A 13,482-nucleotide genomic window follows, 5' to 3' on the forward strand; every position below is an offset into this window, starting at 1 on the left:
TAGTAAAGGGATAGTAATAGCACCTCCCTCAGAGGGTGGGCTGGGTTTTAAGTGAATGAATATAAGGTACCGAGAACAGTGCCTGGCTCCCACTTAAATGCTCACCACGCTTAGCCACTGATGGGGCACCAGTCCCCCCACTTAGCTCATGGGTGCCAGCCCCTCCCATCAATGTGTCTCTAGCCAAAACATAACTTCCCCACTTCACTTTCTCTGTGCACAAAAATGCAAGAGTCTCCTAGAGAATGATATTCATTAAGACTCAATAATAATATTTTCTAAGCAGAAGCATGTGAAACACCAAAGCACTACTGTGACAGACACTGTGGAAACACCTGTGGTTACTTTGGTGTCTTATCGCCAATTTCACTCCTAGTTGTTTCAGTAACAAGTTGGAACTGAGACATTTGACGAACTAGAAGGTGTGAGGAGCCGTGTCAAAACCATCTGAAAATTCATGCTTAATTAATAAATCACTTAAATTTTCAAATACTGAATTTTGCCTAGATTTTAGCATTTATGAAATATTTAATTTATCCTGATTTTCTCCCTTATCCAATTTTCCCCATTCCTTTAATTAACGACAAATGTCCCTTAAATATAGGATAGTTTATCTAAGTTTACCCTATTTGTAAAGTTCACTAAGTTACCCTATGTAGACTACTTTGAAGATGAATAAAATTCAGATTAAAATTAAAACATTATTTCAAAAACCATCTTAAACTCTCTCAAAGACCTCCTTCATTTAGGGCCACTCCATCATACTTACCTAACGTCCAGGCCAAGTAGTACTTGGGCTTTGAGGCTTGCATGACAACATATAAGTAGCCCAGCCGTGTCAGAAAGTTTGCCTTATGAACAAACCAGTCATCAGCCAGGCTGGTGACCGGGAAGGTCTTCGTGAGCGTCAAAAACAAAAGGAGAGACACGCCGGTCACGCACAGCTTGTGGATCACCGCTCCCTGAAATGAGGAGGGAAAGTCAGTGGGATCGCTCAGAAGATTCTGTAGGAGGAAGACAGTTTGACGAGGGCCCGTGGAGAACAAAGCTGTTGGGATAGCTGCTCTGGCCACGTTCCCTGACAGAGTGGTGACAGGCTTTTTTCCTCACAGCACAAATGGCATGACGGGCACGGTGCTCTATTTAGATGCAAAGCATACTTCACACTTGAGGACTGAATGCATCTAAAATGGAACAAAACTTTTACCAGCAAATTCTACCAACGAAGGGTAGATGGTTTCATTACCCAAAACATAAGAGAAACAGGTACTACAGGGTGGCTGTCTTCCATTCAAAAGAAATAGTCATTTGCCTTCCACTTCTGTAGCCAGCAGCCAAGGAAATGGGTTTGAATGGCCGGCAATGAGGATAGAGCTTAGTTCGGAAGATTCTGTGCGTGTGAAGGATAAATGTAGCCTGTTCTTGGGTTAAGATGTACTGTCATTTTATTTTATTTTGCTAATCCTCACCAGAGGATATTTTTTCCCCAGTGATTTTTACAGAGTAGAAGGTTGGAGGGGGAGACAGAGAGAGAAACATCGATGTGAGAGTGACACATGGGCTGGTTGTCTCCCGCACACCACCCCAACCAGGGCCAGGGACCGAACCTGCAACCCAGGTACATGCCCTTGACAGGAATCAAACCTGAGACCCTTCAGTGTGTGGGCCAATGGTCTAACTACTGTACCACACCGCTCAGGAAATGTACTGACATTTTAAATTCCTCTGGATGGAGTTATTTTGCCCAGTTTGCCTGGCATTCCAGGGAATGTCATTTAACATCAACACAATTATAATTCCCAACTTTATAAAAACAGACACCTTAACTATAGTAAAGGGATAGTAATAGCACCTCCCTCAGAGGGTGGGCTGGGTTTTAAGTGAATGAATATAAGGTACCGAGAACAGTGCCTGGCTCCCACTTAAATGCTCACCACGCTTAGCCACTGATGGGGCACCAGTCCCCCCACTTAGCTCATGGGTGCCAGCCCCTCCCATCAATGTGTCTCTAGCCAAAACATAACTTCCCCACTTCACTTTCTCTGTGCACAAAAATGCAAGAGTCTCCTAGAGAATGATATTCATTAAGACTCAATAATAATATTTTCTAAGCAGAAGCATGTGAAACACCAAAGCACGACTGTGACAGACACTGTGGAAACACCTGTGGTTACACTTTGGTATCTTATCGCCAACTTCACTCCTATGTTGTTTCAGTAACAAGTTGGAGCTGAGACATTTGACGAACTAGAAGGTGTGAGGAGCCGTGTCAAAACCATCTGAAAATTCATGCTTAATTAATAAATCACTTAAATTTTCAAATACTGAATTTTGCCTAGATTTTAGCATTTATGACACTAAAACCAAGCTTTGGGCAGTGTAAAACTGATTTCCCTGGAAACAAGCGGGTTCTCCAATAAAAAGCACATTTATTCTGGTCCCCACTTCCTCCCCCCACCACTACCTTTTATGAATATTATCCTTTGGCTGTGTATTAATTTATATTCATAAAGACAAAACTCCCATAAATTTGAATGTGTTAGCTAGTACAGTACTAAGAACATTGTGGGCACTAAATATTGGCTGGTTGACTAATGGATGGATTGCTTTAATATTCCCAGCCAATGACCAGTTCTGTGAAATAAGCATCTGTTTCTCCAATACAGAAAACTGCAAATAAATACCAGTATCAGTATTTTAAACAAATGGAGGGAAAAGTTATTGGCCAAACTTTCTGTTAAACAGCTTGGCTTTTGAATTAGAACAATTATTAGTGAGAGTCAGCCCTGGCAGCAAAACTTAATACTTGGGGCATCTGGGTAAACACTTGGCACTAAAAACTTACAGTGGGAGAAGGTTCTGGCAGGCTGTGGGAACCTTTTTCCTTCCAGTTCACTTCCAGCAGCTTCATGTGTACATGTCTCCCCTCGATGAAGGCTATATAGTCCTTGAAGTTGTTACACGGTCCAGCTATGACACTCATGAAGTTGAGAAGGTAGCTTAAGTATTCCAAAAAAGAGGGTTTTACTCTGTGAAAATAGAGTTTTTTTTAAAAAGGTTGAAAAGTATTCAGTCTTTAATTTTTCTTTCATATTTTCAAATAAGAAAATCGTAAACACAAGTGTTACCTTTACAGTTTATTAAACATCACAGGATCTTTCCTTGTTCTGTTTCTCTAAAATTCGCCTAAGAGAAATCTTGTTGAAAGGAAAAGTTAATGAGGTGAGTGGCTCAGAGAGGAGGCAGCACTCCATGGCGCCCTCTGCTGGCTGGTCACTGCTATAAGCACAGAAGGTGGGGCCTAGAGCAAAGGCAACTCTGAGGGTGGGAAATGCTTTCTCATCAACCTTAGCCCTCTACAGGAGAAGGTGAAAGTAATAAACATAAGGGGTCGGGGGAGGTGGGGAGGATCCAAACCTACTGTTAGTTGATTGAGATGCTTTCAAATAGCAAAACTCCCTCCCAATTACTAAAATAAACACAAAACAAAGGATGGGTGGAACCAGTTTCTACCTGAAGAAGCCACACAAAAACACCACTGTAACAGTCTCTTGTCTGCTTTGGCATCCAGGCATGAGGTCAATAGACAAGGGTAGCAGCAGGGAAAAGAGTCTGCAGGAGCCATTGTGTGTAGTCCTTTCATGGCATTTGGAGGGGCATGCTCTTCCAGCAAGACAGAATTGTGGGGAAAGGCTTCCTAAAATGCCATTGGTGACGAGTCACTGGGGTTATGCCTATAGCACTTACACACCCATAATGCTCAGCAAAGAACTTGACTCAGTAGACTCTTCCAATGATCTTCCATTGGTTCCAAGTCTCAAATTCTTAATGAAGAAATGAGGCACTCAATCTCCTTACCACCTGGAACCCTCTCACTCCTCCCAGTTATCTCCTCCTACTACTCTCTAGTAGGAACTCTAGGCCAGGGCTGCACCACCATCCCCAATATGCTACCCCACATGCCATTTCTATTTTCATATGCTATTCTCCTACTTTGCATAGCCTCCTCCCTCTGGAACACCCACCCCCTTTCTACTGCATGTCAACACTGGCCAAAGTCCACCTTCATCAGCCTTCCTCCTTCCTCCTCTCCCCAGCCAGTATTTCTCCCTCCAGCTTTACCTCCTATGTTTTTTTCATGCCGGCATTTAATCATACTAATTTGCATTGATAACTGTTTCTTGAGGACCTGAGACACATGCCCCATAAAAATAATTCTGGAATAGACATAACAACCCCAGTGAAGGAGAATCCTGCAAAACTACAAAATCACAGATCCATTTACTCTCTGGCCCAGCAATCCCACTTCTGGGAGTCGATCCTACAGCTTTACCCAAACCCATCTGAAATGACCTATGGACAAGGCTATTCATCATTTACCATTTGTAAAGCCAAAGATTGGTAGACACCCAAGTGTCCATCAATAGCAGATTCATTAAATAAACAATATTACATAAACATAGTGAAGCTCATATGCAAATACTTTAAAAAATGAATATCTCATCCTGGCTCAGTTGGTTGGAGCATTATCCTGCACACAAAAAAGGTTGTGGATTCGATTCCCAGTCAGAGCATATAAGAAAGGCAACTTATTGATCTCTCTCTCTCTCTCTCTCTCTCCCCCTCCCTCTTTCTCTCATCCTCTCCCTTTCTCTATAAAATCAGTTAAAAATATATATATCCTCAGGTGAGGATTTTTAAAAAATGAAGATCTCTACATACTGATATACAAAGCACTCAAGAATATACTGTTAAACTTAACTTACTTTACAGCAAGTCGGTGTTGTTCAGCAGACAGGTCTTCAGCTCTTCGGCCTAGTCCTATGAGAAAGAAAACATTTAGAAATGTTTTCAGTGAAGTCGATAACTAATCTTAAGAGAAGCTTATAAAACTCATCTGAAAAAAGTGATTAATTATTGTTTCATAAATCAAAGCTTTCCTTTTTTTAAAAAATGCCCTGGATCAAAGCACTACCCCACAAGTCCATGTGTAAGGAAAGTCTCTACAGGTTCTTATGAAGAGGGGAGAATTCAGGGGCTACTCTAAGTCGATTCACACAGTAGGACATGGATCACAGAGCACCCTCCACAACTCCTACACTCCTTACTATGCTGTATATGCTTTTGTTGCTACATGAGAGACATAAGCCTACCTTTGCAGCCTACACCATGTAAATACCTCTCTGAAATGCTGGGTGCAGACACCTGGTACAAGCTGAGAGCATGGGTGTGGAATGTAATGAGGAAAGAAATAGGGACTTTTCTCTTCCAAAACACAGGAAACATAATCCTGATGCAGGTTAGACACAAAAGAATTCTTGGGAGGTTTTACTTCTTTTAAAATTCATCCATGCCAGAAAAACTCCCAACCAAATCACATCTGTGCTTCCCATAAAATGTACGTTAACTGAGTGTCAAAGAGACTGGAGGGTCATCTCATAAGCATCAGAAATTTCAGAGGGAAAAGGGGAGGGGGCAGGAAGAATTTAACCAAAGAACTTATCTATATATATAAAAGCCTAAGCGGCCATTACAACCAAATGAACGGAATGACCGGTCGACCAGTTGCTATGATGTGCACTGACCACCAGGGGGCAGATGCTCAACGCCGGAGCTGCCCCCTGGTGGTCAGTGTGCTCCCACAGCGGGAGCGCCACTCAGCCAGAAGCTGGGCTCATGGCTGGGGCTCCTCCCTGGCCTCCTGCAGCTTCGGCACTGCTATATCCCTGGGGCGGGAGGCGGGGGATGTAGAACTGCTGGGTCCTGGATTGCAAGAGGGTGCAGGCCAGGCTGAGGGGACCCCACCCATGCACAAATCCATGCACCAGGCCTCTAGTAAGTACATATACATAAACCATGGACATATACAACAGTGCAGTGAAGGCCTCAGAGGGGGAGCTGGGCAGAGGGGGGTCAATGGGGGGAAATGGGGGACATCTGTAATACTTTCGATAATAAAAATAAATTTTAAAAAGTAATTGTATATTCAGCTAAGACTGATTGATACGGTCACCAATCATAAAGGCAACTCAGAAACAAGCCTAAGAGAAGGGAGAGTGGTTCCAGAATTTACTTCTTCCTCCCACACACAAGAGAAAAAGACAAAGGCAAACAAACATTTTTCTGTATGTAAGGGATGTTCCAGAAAATAAACTGAGAATGCTTACAAAAGTAAATTCAGGCAAAAAGCCTGTATAAAAATACAAAAGTAAACTAAACAAAAAAATGTAAGAAGCAGTGTTTTTTTAAAAAATCACTCACTTTTTTCTACAACCTCATCAGATAGTACAAATCTGGCAATCCCAGAAATTAAAGTGATTTTAGTTATTGATTTATGTTGCAGATGTTAGTCTATAACCGCTACCAAGTAGATTTTCAGGTACAAAAACACTAACCAACTCACCCTGGTTTACTCAGGACTTTGTCAATTTGGGCACTAAAAATCTCACATCTTAGGAAACCTCTCAGTTCTGGGCAAATCAGGATAATTATCACCCTAGAAAGATTCCATCCTCGGTATAAAATTACCCAGTTCTCTACAGAATGACTAAGTCACTAAGTATGAATGAGAAACACACAGAGTCAAAATGAAATTGGTTTCCAGGCTTTAAGGGAAACAAGAAAACTAGCGGAGACTGTAGAGCTCAACCTGTCAACACATAAAGATGTTTCCGCCGTCAGAAAGCATTTGCCAAAGAGGAACAAATCCTCAGATTATCCTTTTACTAATTGCACGTGGCATCCTTAAGCCCATCTTCCGGCCAGTGAAAGTGCCATTCTCCTTCCCTGAGACCCAGGTTTAACAGTGGAAATAAAATTTTCTGACCATTTTTAGAAAGAGTTTAAGTAAAGAAAATGTCCATTTTTTATACAAAGAGAAGAGCTTCCTCTCCCAGCTTTTTGTAGGGTCAGGCTAATCTCATTAGATAATTGTCCAAGCAAAACAAACAAACAAAAAACCTAGCATTAAAAATTGGTTAACCAGCCAATGCTGTTTAATCTTTTATTACCTCATGAGCTTCTCAGAGATTTGAAAATGAAGGGCAGAGAGTACCAAAAGTAAACAGAAAACCCACTGTTCTCAATGCAAATATTTCAGCAAATTTAGGCTACAGATCCAGGAGGGAAATGATAAGTAATAGCTGGGAAAGTTAAAAGCTATAATTTAAGAGGCCTACAAATTTTGGACAAGATATAGCAAGATCTTCCAGCACTTGTCTAACTTGGGACGGTGTACAGAATATGGAAAATGTCAGGTGGACTCAGAGCAAGGATCAGGGATGTTTTTCTCACCATCATGAACTTGGAATGCCAAGGTTGTGATCTTCTGAGTGACAATCATCAGAGGCCTAAAAGGAAGATGGAAAACAATCAAGATTAGCAAAAGTGCCACTGCAACTTTTATTCTCTTTCTCTACATCAGGGGTGGGGAACATCCAGCCTGCGGGCTATATAAGGCCCACAAAATCATTTGTTCTGGCCCTGCCCAGGCATTAGGGGTGAGTTAATTAAATGTTTGACAAATATAGCAGGCTAATTGTTAAGTTCATAATTCTGTATGGCCTGGGAATGATGTTATAAGTATTCAAATGGCCCTTGGCAGAAAAAAGGTTCCCCACCCCTTATCTAGAAAGTGAAAAGGCATTTCACAGAATGCATGAAAATGTGTGTAAATCATGTATCTGTAAGCTAGAATTCATAAAGAACTCTGACAACTAAATAATTAAAAGACAACCAATTTAAAAATGGCCAAAGGATCTGAATAGACATTTCTCTAAAAAAGATATACAAATGGTGATAAGCACATGAAAAGACATTCAACAGTGGCTAGTTATAAGAGAAATGCAAATCAAACCACAATGAGATACCATTTCTCAAGCAGTAAAAGGACTGGAATCAAAAAGACAGATAACAGGTGTTAGCCAGGAGGTGGAGAATTGCAACCCTTGTACATTGCTGGTGGGAATATTAAAAGGTGCAGCTGCTTTAGAAACAGTCTGGCAGTATCTCAGAAAGTTAAACATACAGTTACCATATGACCAAGCAATTGCACTCCTAGGTACATTCCCATGAGAAATAAAAATATGTCTACACAAAAACTTGCACACACATGTTCAGAGCAACATTATTCATAATAGCCCCAAAGGAAATTACCCAAATATCCATCAACTGGTGAATGGATAAATAAAATATGCTATAAATATTATTCAGTAATAATAAAGAGCTAATATGCTAATTAGACTGACTGAACAGCAGAACAACCATCCAGACAACCTTCCGGACGACCTTCCGGAAGACCTTCCGGAAGACCCTCCGGATGAAGCCGGGGCTGCGAGGGCCAAGCTCCTTGCACGAATTTCGTGCATCGGGCCTCTAGTTCAGTAATAAAAAGAATAAAGTACTGATACATGCTACAACATGGATGGACCCTAAAAACATACTAAGTAAAAGAAACCAGACACAAAAGGCCACATTTTGTATGGTTTCATTCATATGAAATGTCTAGAACAGGCAAATCTACAGAGAAAGGAAGTAGATTGCTAGTTGCCTAGACTTGGGGAATTGGGAGAAAATGAGGAGTGATAGCTAATGCATACAGGTTTCTTTTGAGAGCAATGAAAATGTAAAATTAATTGTGGTGAATAGTTTTACTCTATAATTTACTCGGCAAATATGCAAAAAAAACCCCACTGAATTGTATACTTTAAATGGGTAAATTGTATGGTATATGAATTGTATATCTCAACAAAACTACAATTTTTCAAATACACCTGTTTTTCCAATCATCTACCCTAGTTTAGTATTTTTAGTAGCTCTGTTCTTGCCCAAGACAAGATAAAATCCCACTGCTCTAACCACCATCGTTTCTTTCAAACCTTCTTAATTAATCCTGGTTTTCTGATCTCCTTCTACGGCTTCTTACTGAATTGGTAACTCTGACCCCCAGGGACTGATGCCTCATTTATATGCAATGCTGAGCCCTAGCAGTGTCCCCGGAAGGACCCTGGGATGCCACACAGCCTCTGTGCCCTGAGCTCAGGCCAGGCCCAGGTGTGTGGAGGATGGAATTGGACACAAATGTGATGTGTGTCAGCTGCACTTAGCCACTACTTTGAGTCCATCTTCCTGTTTAATGCTCCTCATTCTGATGCCCACTTTCCATCTCTTTGACATAATAAGCATGGTATATTTTAAACTATCAATGTAAACTGACAAGATAAAGCATTTTCAAGAAAGTACGAAGAAATACACTTTGAAATCTTAATACTTACACCCAGCATTATATCTCATTTGCAAAGCCCCGTGTCCAATGGCCAATGTTTGAAACAAGATTCTGAATGCTGCGTATAAGGCTAAGAGATGAGTGAGTCTGACTGGGGAAGGGAAGGGCACCTGTGCTCCGCCGGGACTGGTGAGAGGAAGGTGTGGCACACAGGGGAGCCACTGAGGTGGATGTGCTCAGGCAGCAAGACGTGCTCAGAGCTAACACTGAGGTGACGACTCTCTTTTATATTGGAAAAAAAAATAGCTGCCTTTCCAGAACACTGGGAGTTGGGTCTCAGAAATAAAGGCTCCCCGGACGCTTCCTAGAAGATCAAATTGATCTTACAGACCAGACCAGTGCAGCTCACTACTTGATATTCAATGAGGCCTTTGACCCACCATGTCTAACAGATGCCAAGAGCTGTTTTTCTTGAGAGGGACTCACTTTAAGCATCACAGGGAAGGTAGTTTCTAATGTGACTTTCAAAGCAGTACAGTTTTCTTTCTAAAGCCTTTTGTCTCCTGCAAGATTAAAAATCCCTCTCTTCCTTGCACAAATCCCAGTACAAAATTTTTATTATTTTTTAACATATTTTTATTTACTTCAGAGAGGAAGGAAGAGGGAGAGAGAGGTAGAAATATCAATGAGAGAGAAACGTGAATCAGCTGCCTCCTGCATGCCCCCTACTCAGGATTGAGTCAGCAATTCGGCATATGCCCAGACCTGGAATCGAACCGTGGCCTCCTGGTTCACAGGTTGACACTCAACCACTGAAGGACCACAGCTCTTGAGAGGGACTCACTTTAAGCATCACAGGGAAGGTAGTTTCTAATGTGACTTTCAAAACAGTACAGTTTTCTTCCTAAGCCTTTTGTCTCCTGCAAGATTAAAAATCCCACTCTTCCTTGCACAAATCCCAGTACAAAATTTTTATTATTTTTTAACATATTTTTATTTACTTCAGAGAGGAAGGAAGAGGGAGAGAGAGGTAGAAATATCAGTGAGAGAGAAATGTGGATCAGCTGCCTCCTGCATGCCCCCTACTCAGGATTGAGTCAGCAATTCGGCATATGCCCAGACCTGGAATCGAACCGTGGCCTCCTGGTTCACAGGTTGACACTCAACCACTGAAGGACCACAGCTGGGCCCAGTACAAAATTTTTAAATTTGAGGCACACTGTCTGGTGCCTATGCAACTTGCAAACCACGTAAGTTCCTACATTTTATTTCATTCATAACAATATATTTATTTTTAGGCCCTTAAAATATAAATATCAACAAAGATATAAAATGTCTCAAGAAATTAACCTACCTTTCTATCTCTGTAGAAATACAGCATGTTTCCCTCTATCTGGGGTTCAATTTAATGTATTCCATGATTAGACACATGTCCAGCAAGGCATTTGGTAGTCTAATGTTCACCTACATGGTGGCCCTGAGAATGCATCGCTGGCAGCATCGCTGACCGGCTCCAGCTGTGCCCTCTGGTTCTGCCACCTAGACAGGACCCTCCCTACAGGGCATGGTTTCCTCTGCCCTGGGGAATTTTAGCTCAAGGATTTCCCATTGAACTTGCAAAAACTGTCTTAGAACAGCACTGCAGCCCAAGACCTCTCTTCCTTCTGATCCCCTCTCATCTCAGGTCAGACATGCTTTCGATCTGATGGCTCTCCCAGCCTCATGCAGTGGCCTCCCCATTTCCCCTCCCAGGCATTTCACCCCATAAATCTCTCATACTCTGTTCCTATCTTGGCATCTGCTTCTCAGAGAACCTAGACCAGTGGTTCTCAACCTTGGCTGCACATTAGAATCACCTGGGAATCTTTTTAAAATGCTGATTTATGGGCCTCATCCTACGGAAATTCTGTTTCTTTGTTATGGGGGGGGGGCACAACATTAGTAACAAAGAAACAGAATTTCTGGAGGATGAGGCCCATAAATCAGGATTTTAAAAAGATTCCCAGGTGATTCTAATGTGCAGACAAGGTTGAGAACCACTGACCTAGACCAATGCGATTCGTAATAATGAACAGATCAACGTCAATAAATAACAACTATTCAATATGGAACAGGCACCACTAGGTTTATGTAAAAACCATATTGCTGTCCTTGTTTAGAAAAAAAAAATGTTCCTTTTTTGGGAAAAGAAGAAGCTCTGGATCAAATATTGTTACACATCATCTAGATGATACTTTCCACAATATACTGCTTCTGTTTCAGACATCTGAAGAAATTTCTAGCAACTTAAATAAAAAACATCTCACACATGTGGTCACTGATAAATAACAGACTGATGACCTATGAAAAAGCAGATCTGAAATCCTCAAACTAAAACCTGTTCATTGAAAGGAATGAATTTAGAATCCTCCCACATTCTCACTTCTCCGAGGGTGTAAGGAAGAGCGCCATATGCTCTTGCTAAGAGAAAGTCCTCTCTGAACACATTTTCATTGATCAACTTATTTAAACTTATGGGTAGATCAGATGCCAAACTTCCATTGCACAAGTTACTGAGATTCAGATCCGTGAAATCACTAATTTAAAATAAAACTCAGCTCAGCCAGTGTGGCTCGGTGGTTAAGTGTCAACCTATGAACCAGGAGGTCATGGTTCGATTCCTGGTCAGGGCACATGCCCAGGTAGCGGGCTCGATCCCCCATTGGGGGCATGCAGGAGGCAGCCAATCAATGATTCTCTCATCATTGATATTTCTATCTCTCTCACCCTCTCCCTTCCTCTCTGAAATCAATAAAATATATTTTAAAATAAAACTCAAATACCATCCATGATGCATTCCAATAAAAATATAACACAATCTAAGACAGGGGTGGGCAAACTTTTTGACTCGAGGGCCACAATGGGTTCTTAAACTGGACAGGAGGGCCGGAACAAAAGCATGGATGGAGTGTTTGTGTGAACTAATATAAATTCAAAGTAAACATCATTACATAAAAGGGTACGGTCTTTTTTTTTTTTTTTAGTTTTATTCATTTCAAACGGGCCGGATTCGGCCCGCGGGCCGTAATTTGCCCACGGCTGATCTAAGACATACTTGTTGGTTTGTAGCTGGAACTCATGCTTTCTTTCTTTCTTTCTTTCTTTTTTTTTCAAAAATGCAAAACCCAGCATCCACAAGCACCTACTACAAACGCAGGGAGGACATAAAAAGGTCCCTTGATGCAGCCAAATAACAGGACAATGAGGCCTTAGAACTTGAGCTGCACTCGGATTTTCCACCCCCTGTAGAGTATGCCCTGTCCTTGGGTTTGTAAACACCAGTCAGCCGGCACCCGGCACTTGAATCCATGGGAACCATCTGACCAACATGAAATCAAGGTTTGAGTCCAGCATGGTTGAGGAAGAACCACTTTTTTTTTGTCCCATGAATTCTTTTCATGATTAAAAAAGAAAAGCCAAAGAAAACCATTTTTTTCTTCCTAAGCTAAAGATTATTAGTAAAATTTAGATAAGGAAATATAGGGGGAAATTAAAGGAAAACAGGCAGTTGGAGATGTGTTTAGAGCAAAAAGAAAGACAGAACAATGCTATCTACTTCTCACTCCTCTCCTACCCCCACAAAATCAATGCCTCCTGATACCGATGTTAGGCAGGCTGCCAGAAGTGGTATCCATTCATCCATTTCCATTTCCCATACCAACTCCCAACAGAAAAATAACCTAGTCTTCAAAACATTAAACAAAATTCAGTTTTGAGCAATAGTTCAATAAAACCTACCTGTTTTACCTTAATCTTTGGACCTAAAGTGGTTAAGTTCTCTGTGCTGGTAAAGGTAGGGTGGAACAATGAGAAAATGTAGTTATCAAAAGAGCCAAGCAGTCACACAGCTGGCTGGCCAGCATTAAGCTGGATCTGACATTCAAGGATCTTCCCCAACAGGTCATTTTAGATCCAAAATTAAGAATAGAATTATCATATACCCAGCAATCCCTTTCCTGGTTCTCTACTTGAAACTTTTATTCACAAAGATATATATACCCCTATGTTCATTGCAGCATTATTCACAGTGGCCATGACATAGAAACAATGGAAATGTCTTTCGAGAGAACTGGATAAAGATGTGGTACATACATACACACAATGGAATACTACTCAGCCATGAGAAAAGGTGAAATACTGCCATTTGCAGCAACATTGGTGGATCTTGAAAATATTATCCTTGCCCTAGCCGGTTTGGCTCAGTGGATAGAGCGTCGGCC

The 13,482-nt window shown here is 41.4% G+C and overlaps 1 protein-coding gene across 1 annotated transcript in view; it reads right to left on the minus strand.

Moving 5' to 3' along the window:
• MBOAT1 (membrane bound O-acyltransferase domain containing 1) overlaps window positions 1–13,482 on the minus strand; it is a 101,861-nt gene that overhangs the window by 13,083 nt on the left and 75,296 nt on the right. The window contains exons 6-9 of the mRNA XM_014550298.1: window positions 7,294–7,349; window positions 4,767–4,821; window positions 2,846–3,029; window positions 770–962 (exon numbers count right to left, since the gene is read on the minus strand). Of these exons, the coding sequence (XP_014405784.1) occupies window positions 770–962; window positions 2,846–3,029; window positions 4,767–4,821; window positions 7,294–7,349 (488 nt within the window). The remainder of the gene's footprint in view (window positions 1–769; window positions 963–2,845; window positions 3,030–4,766; window positions 4,822–7,293; window positions 7,350–13,482) is intronic.

The sequence above is a fragment of the Myotis brandtii genome, unplaced genomic scaffold, assembly GCF_000412655.1.
Source record: "Myotis brandtii unplaced genomic scaffold, ASM41265v1 scaffold592, whole genome shotgun sequence".
NCBI lineage: Eukaryota > Metazoa > Chordata > Mammalia > Chiroptera > Vespertilionidae > Myotis > Myotis brandtii.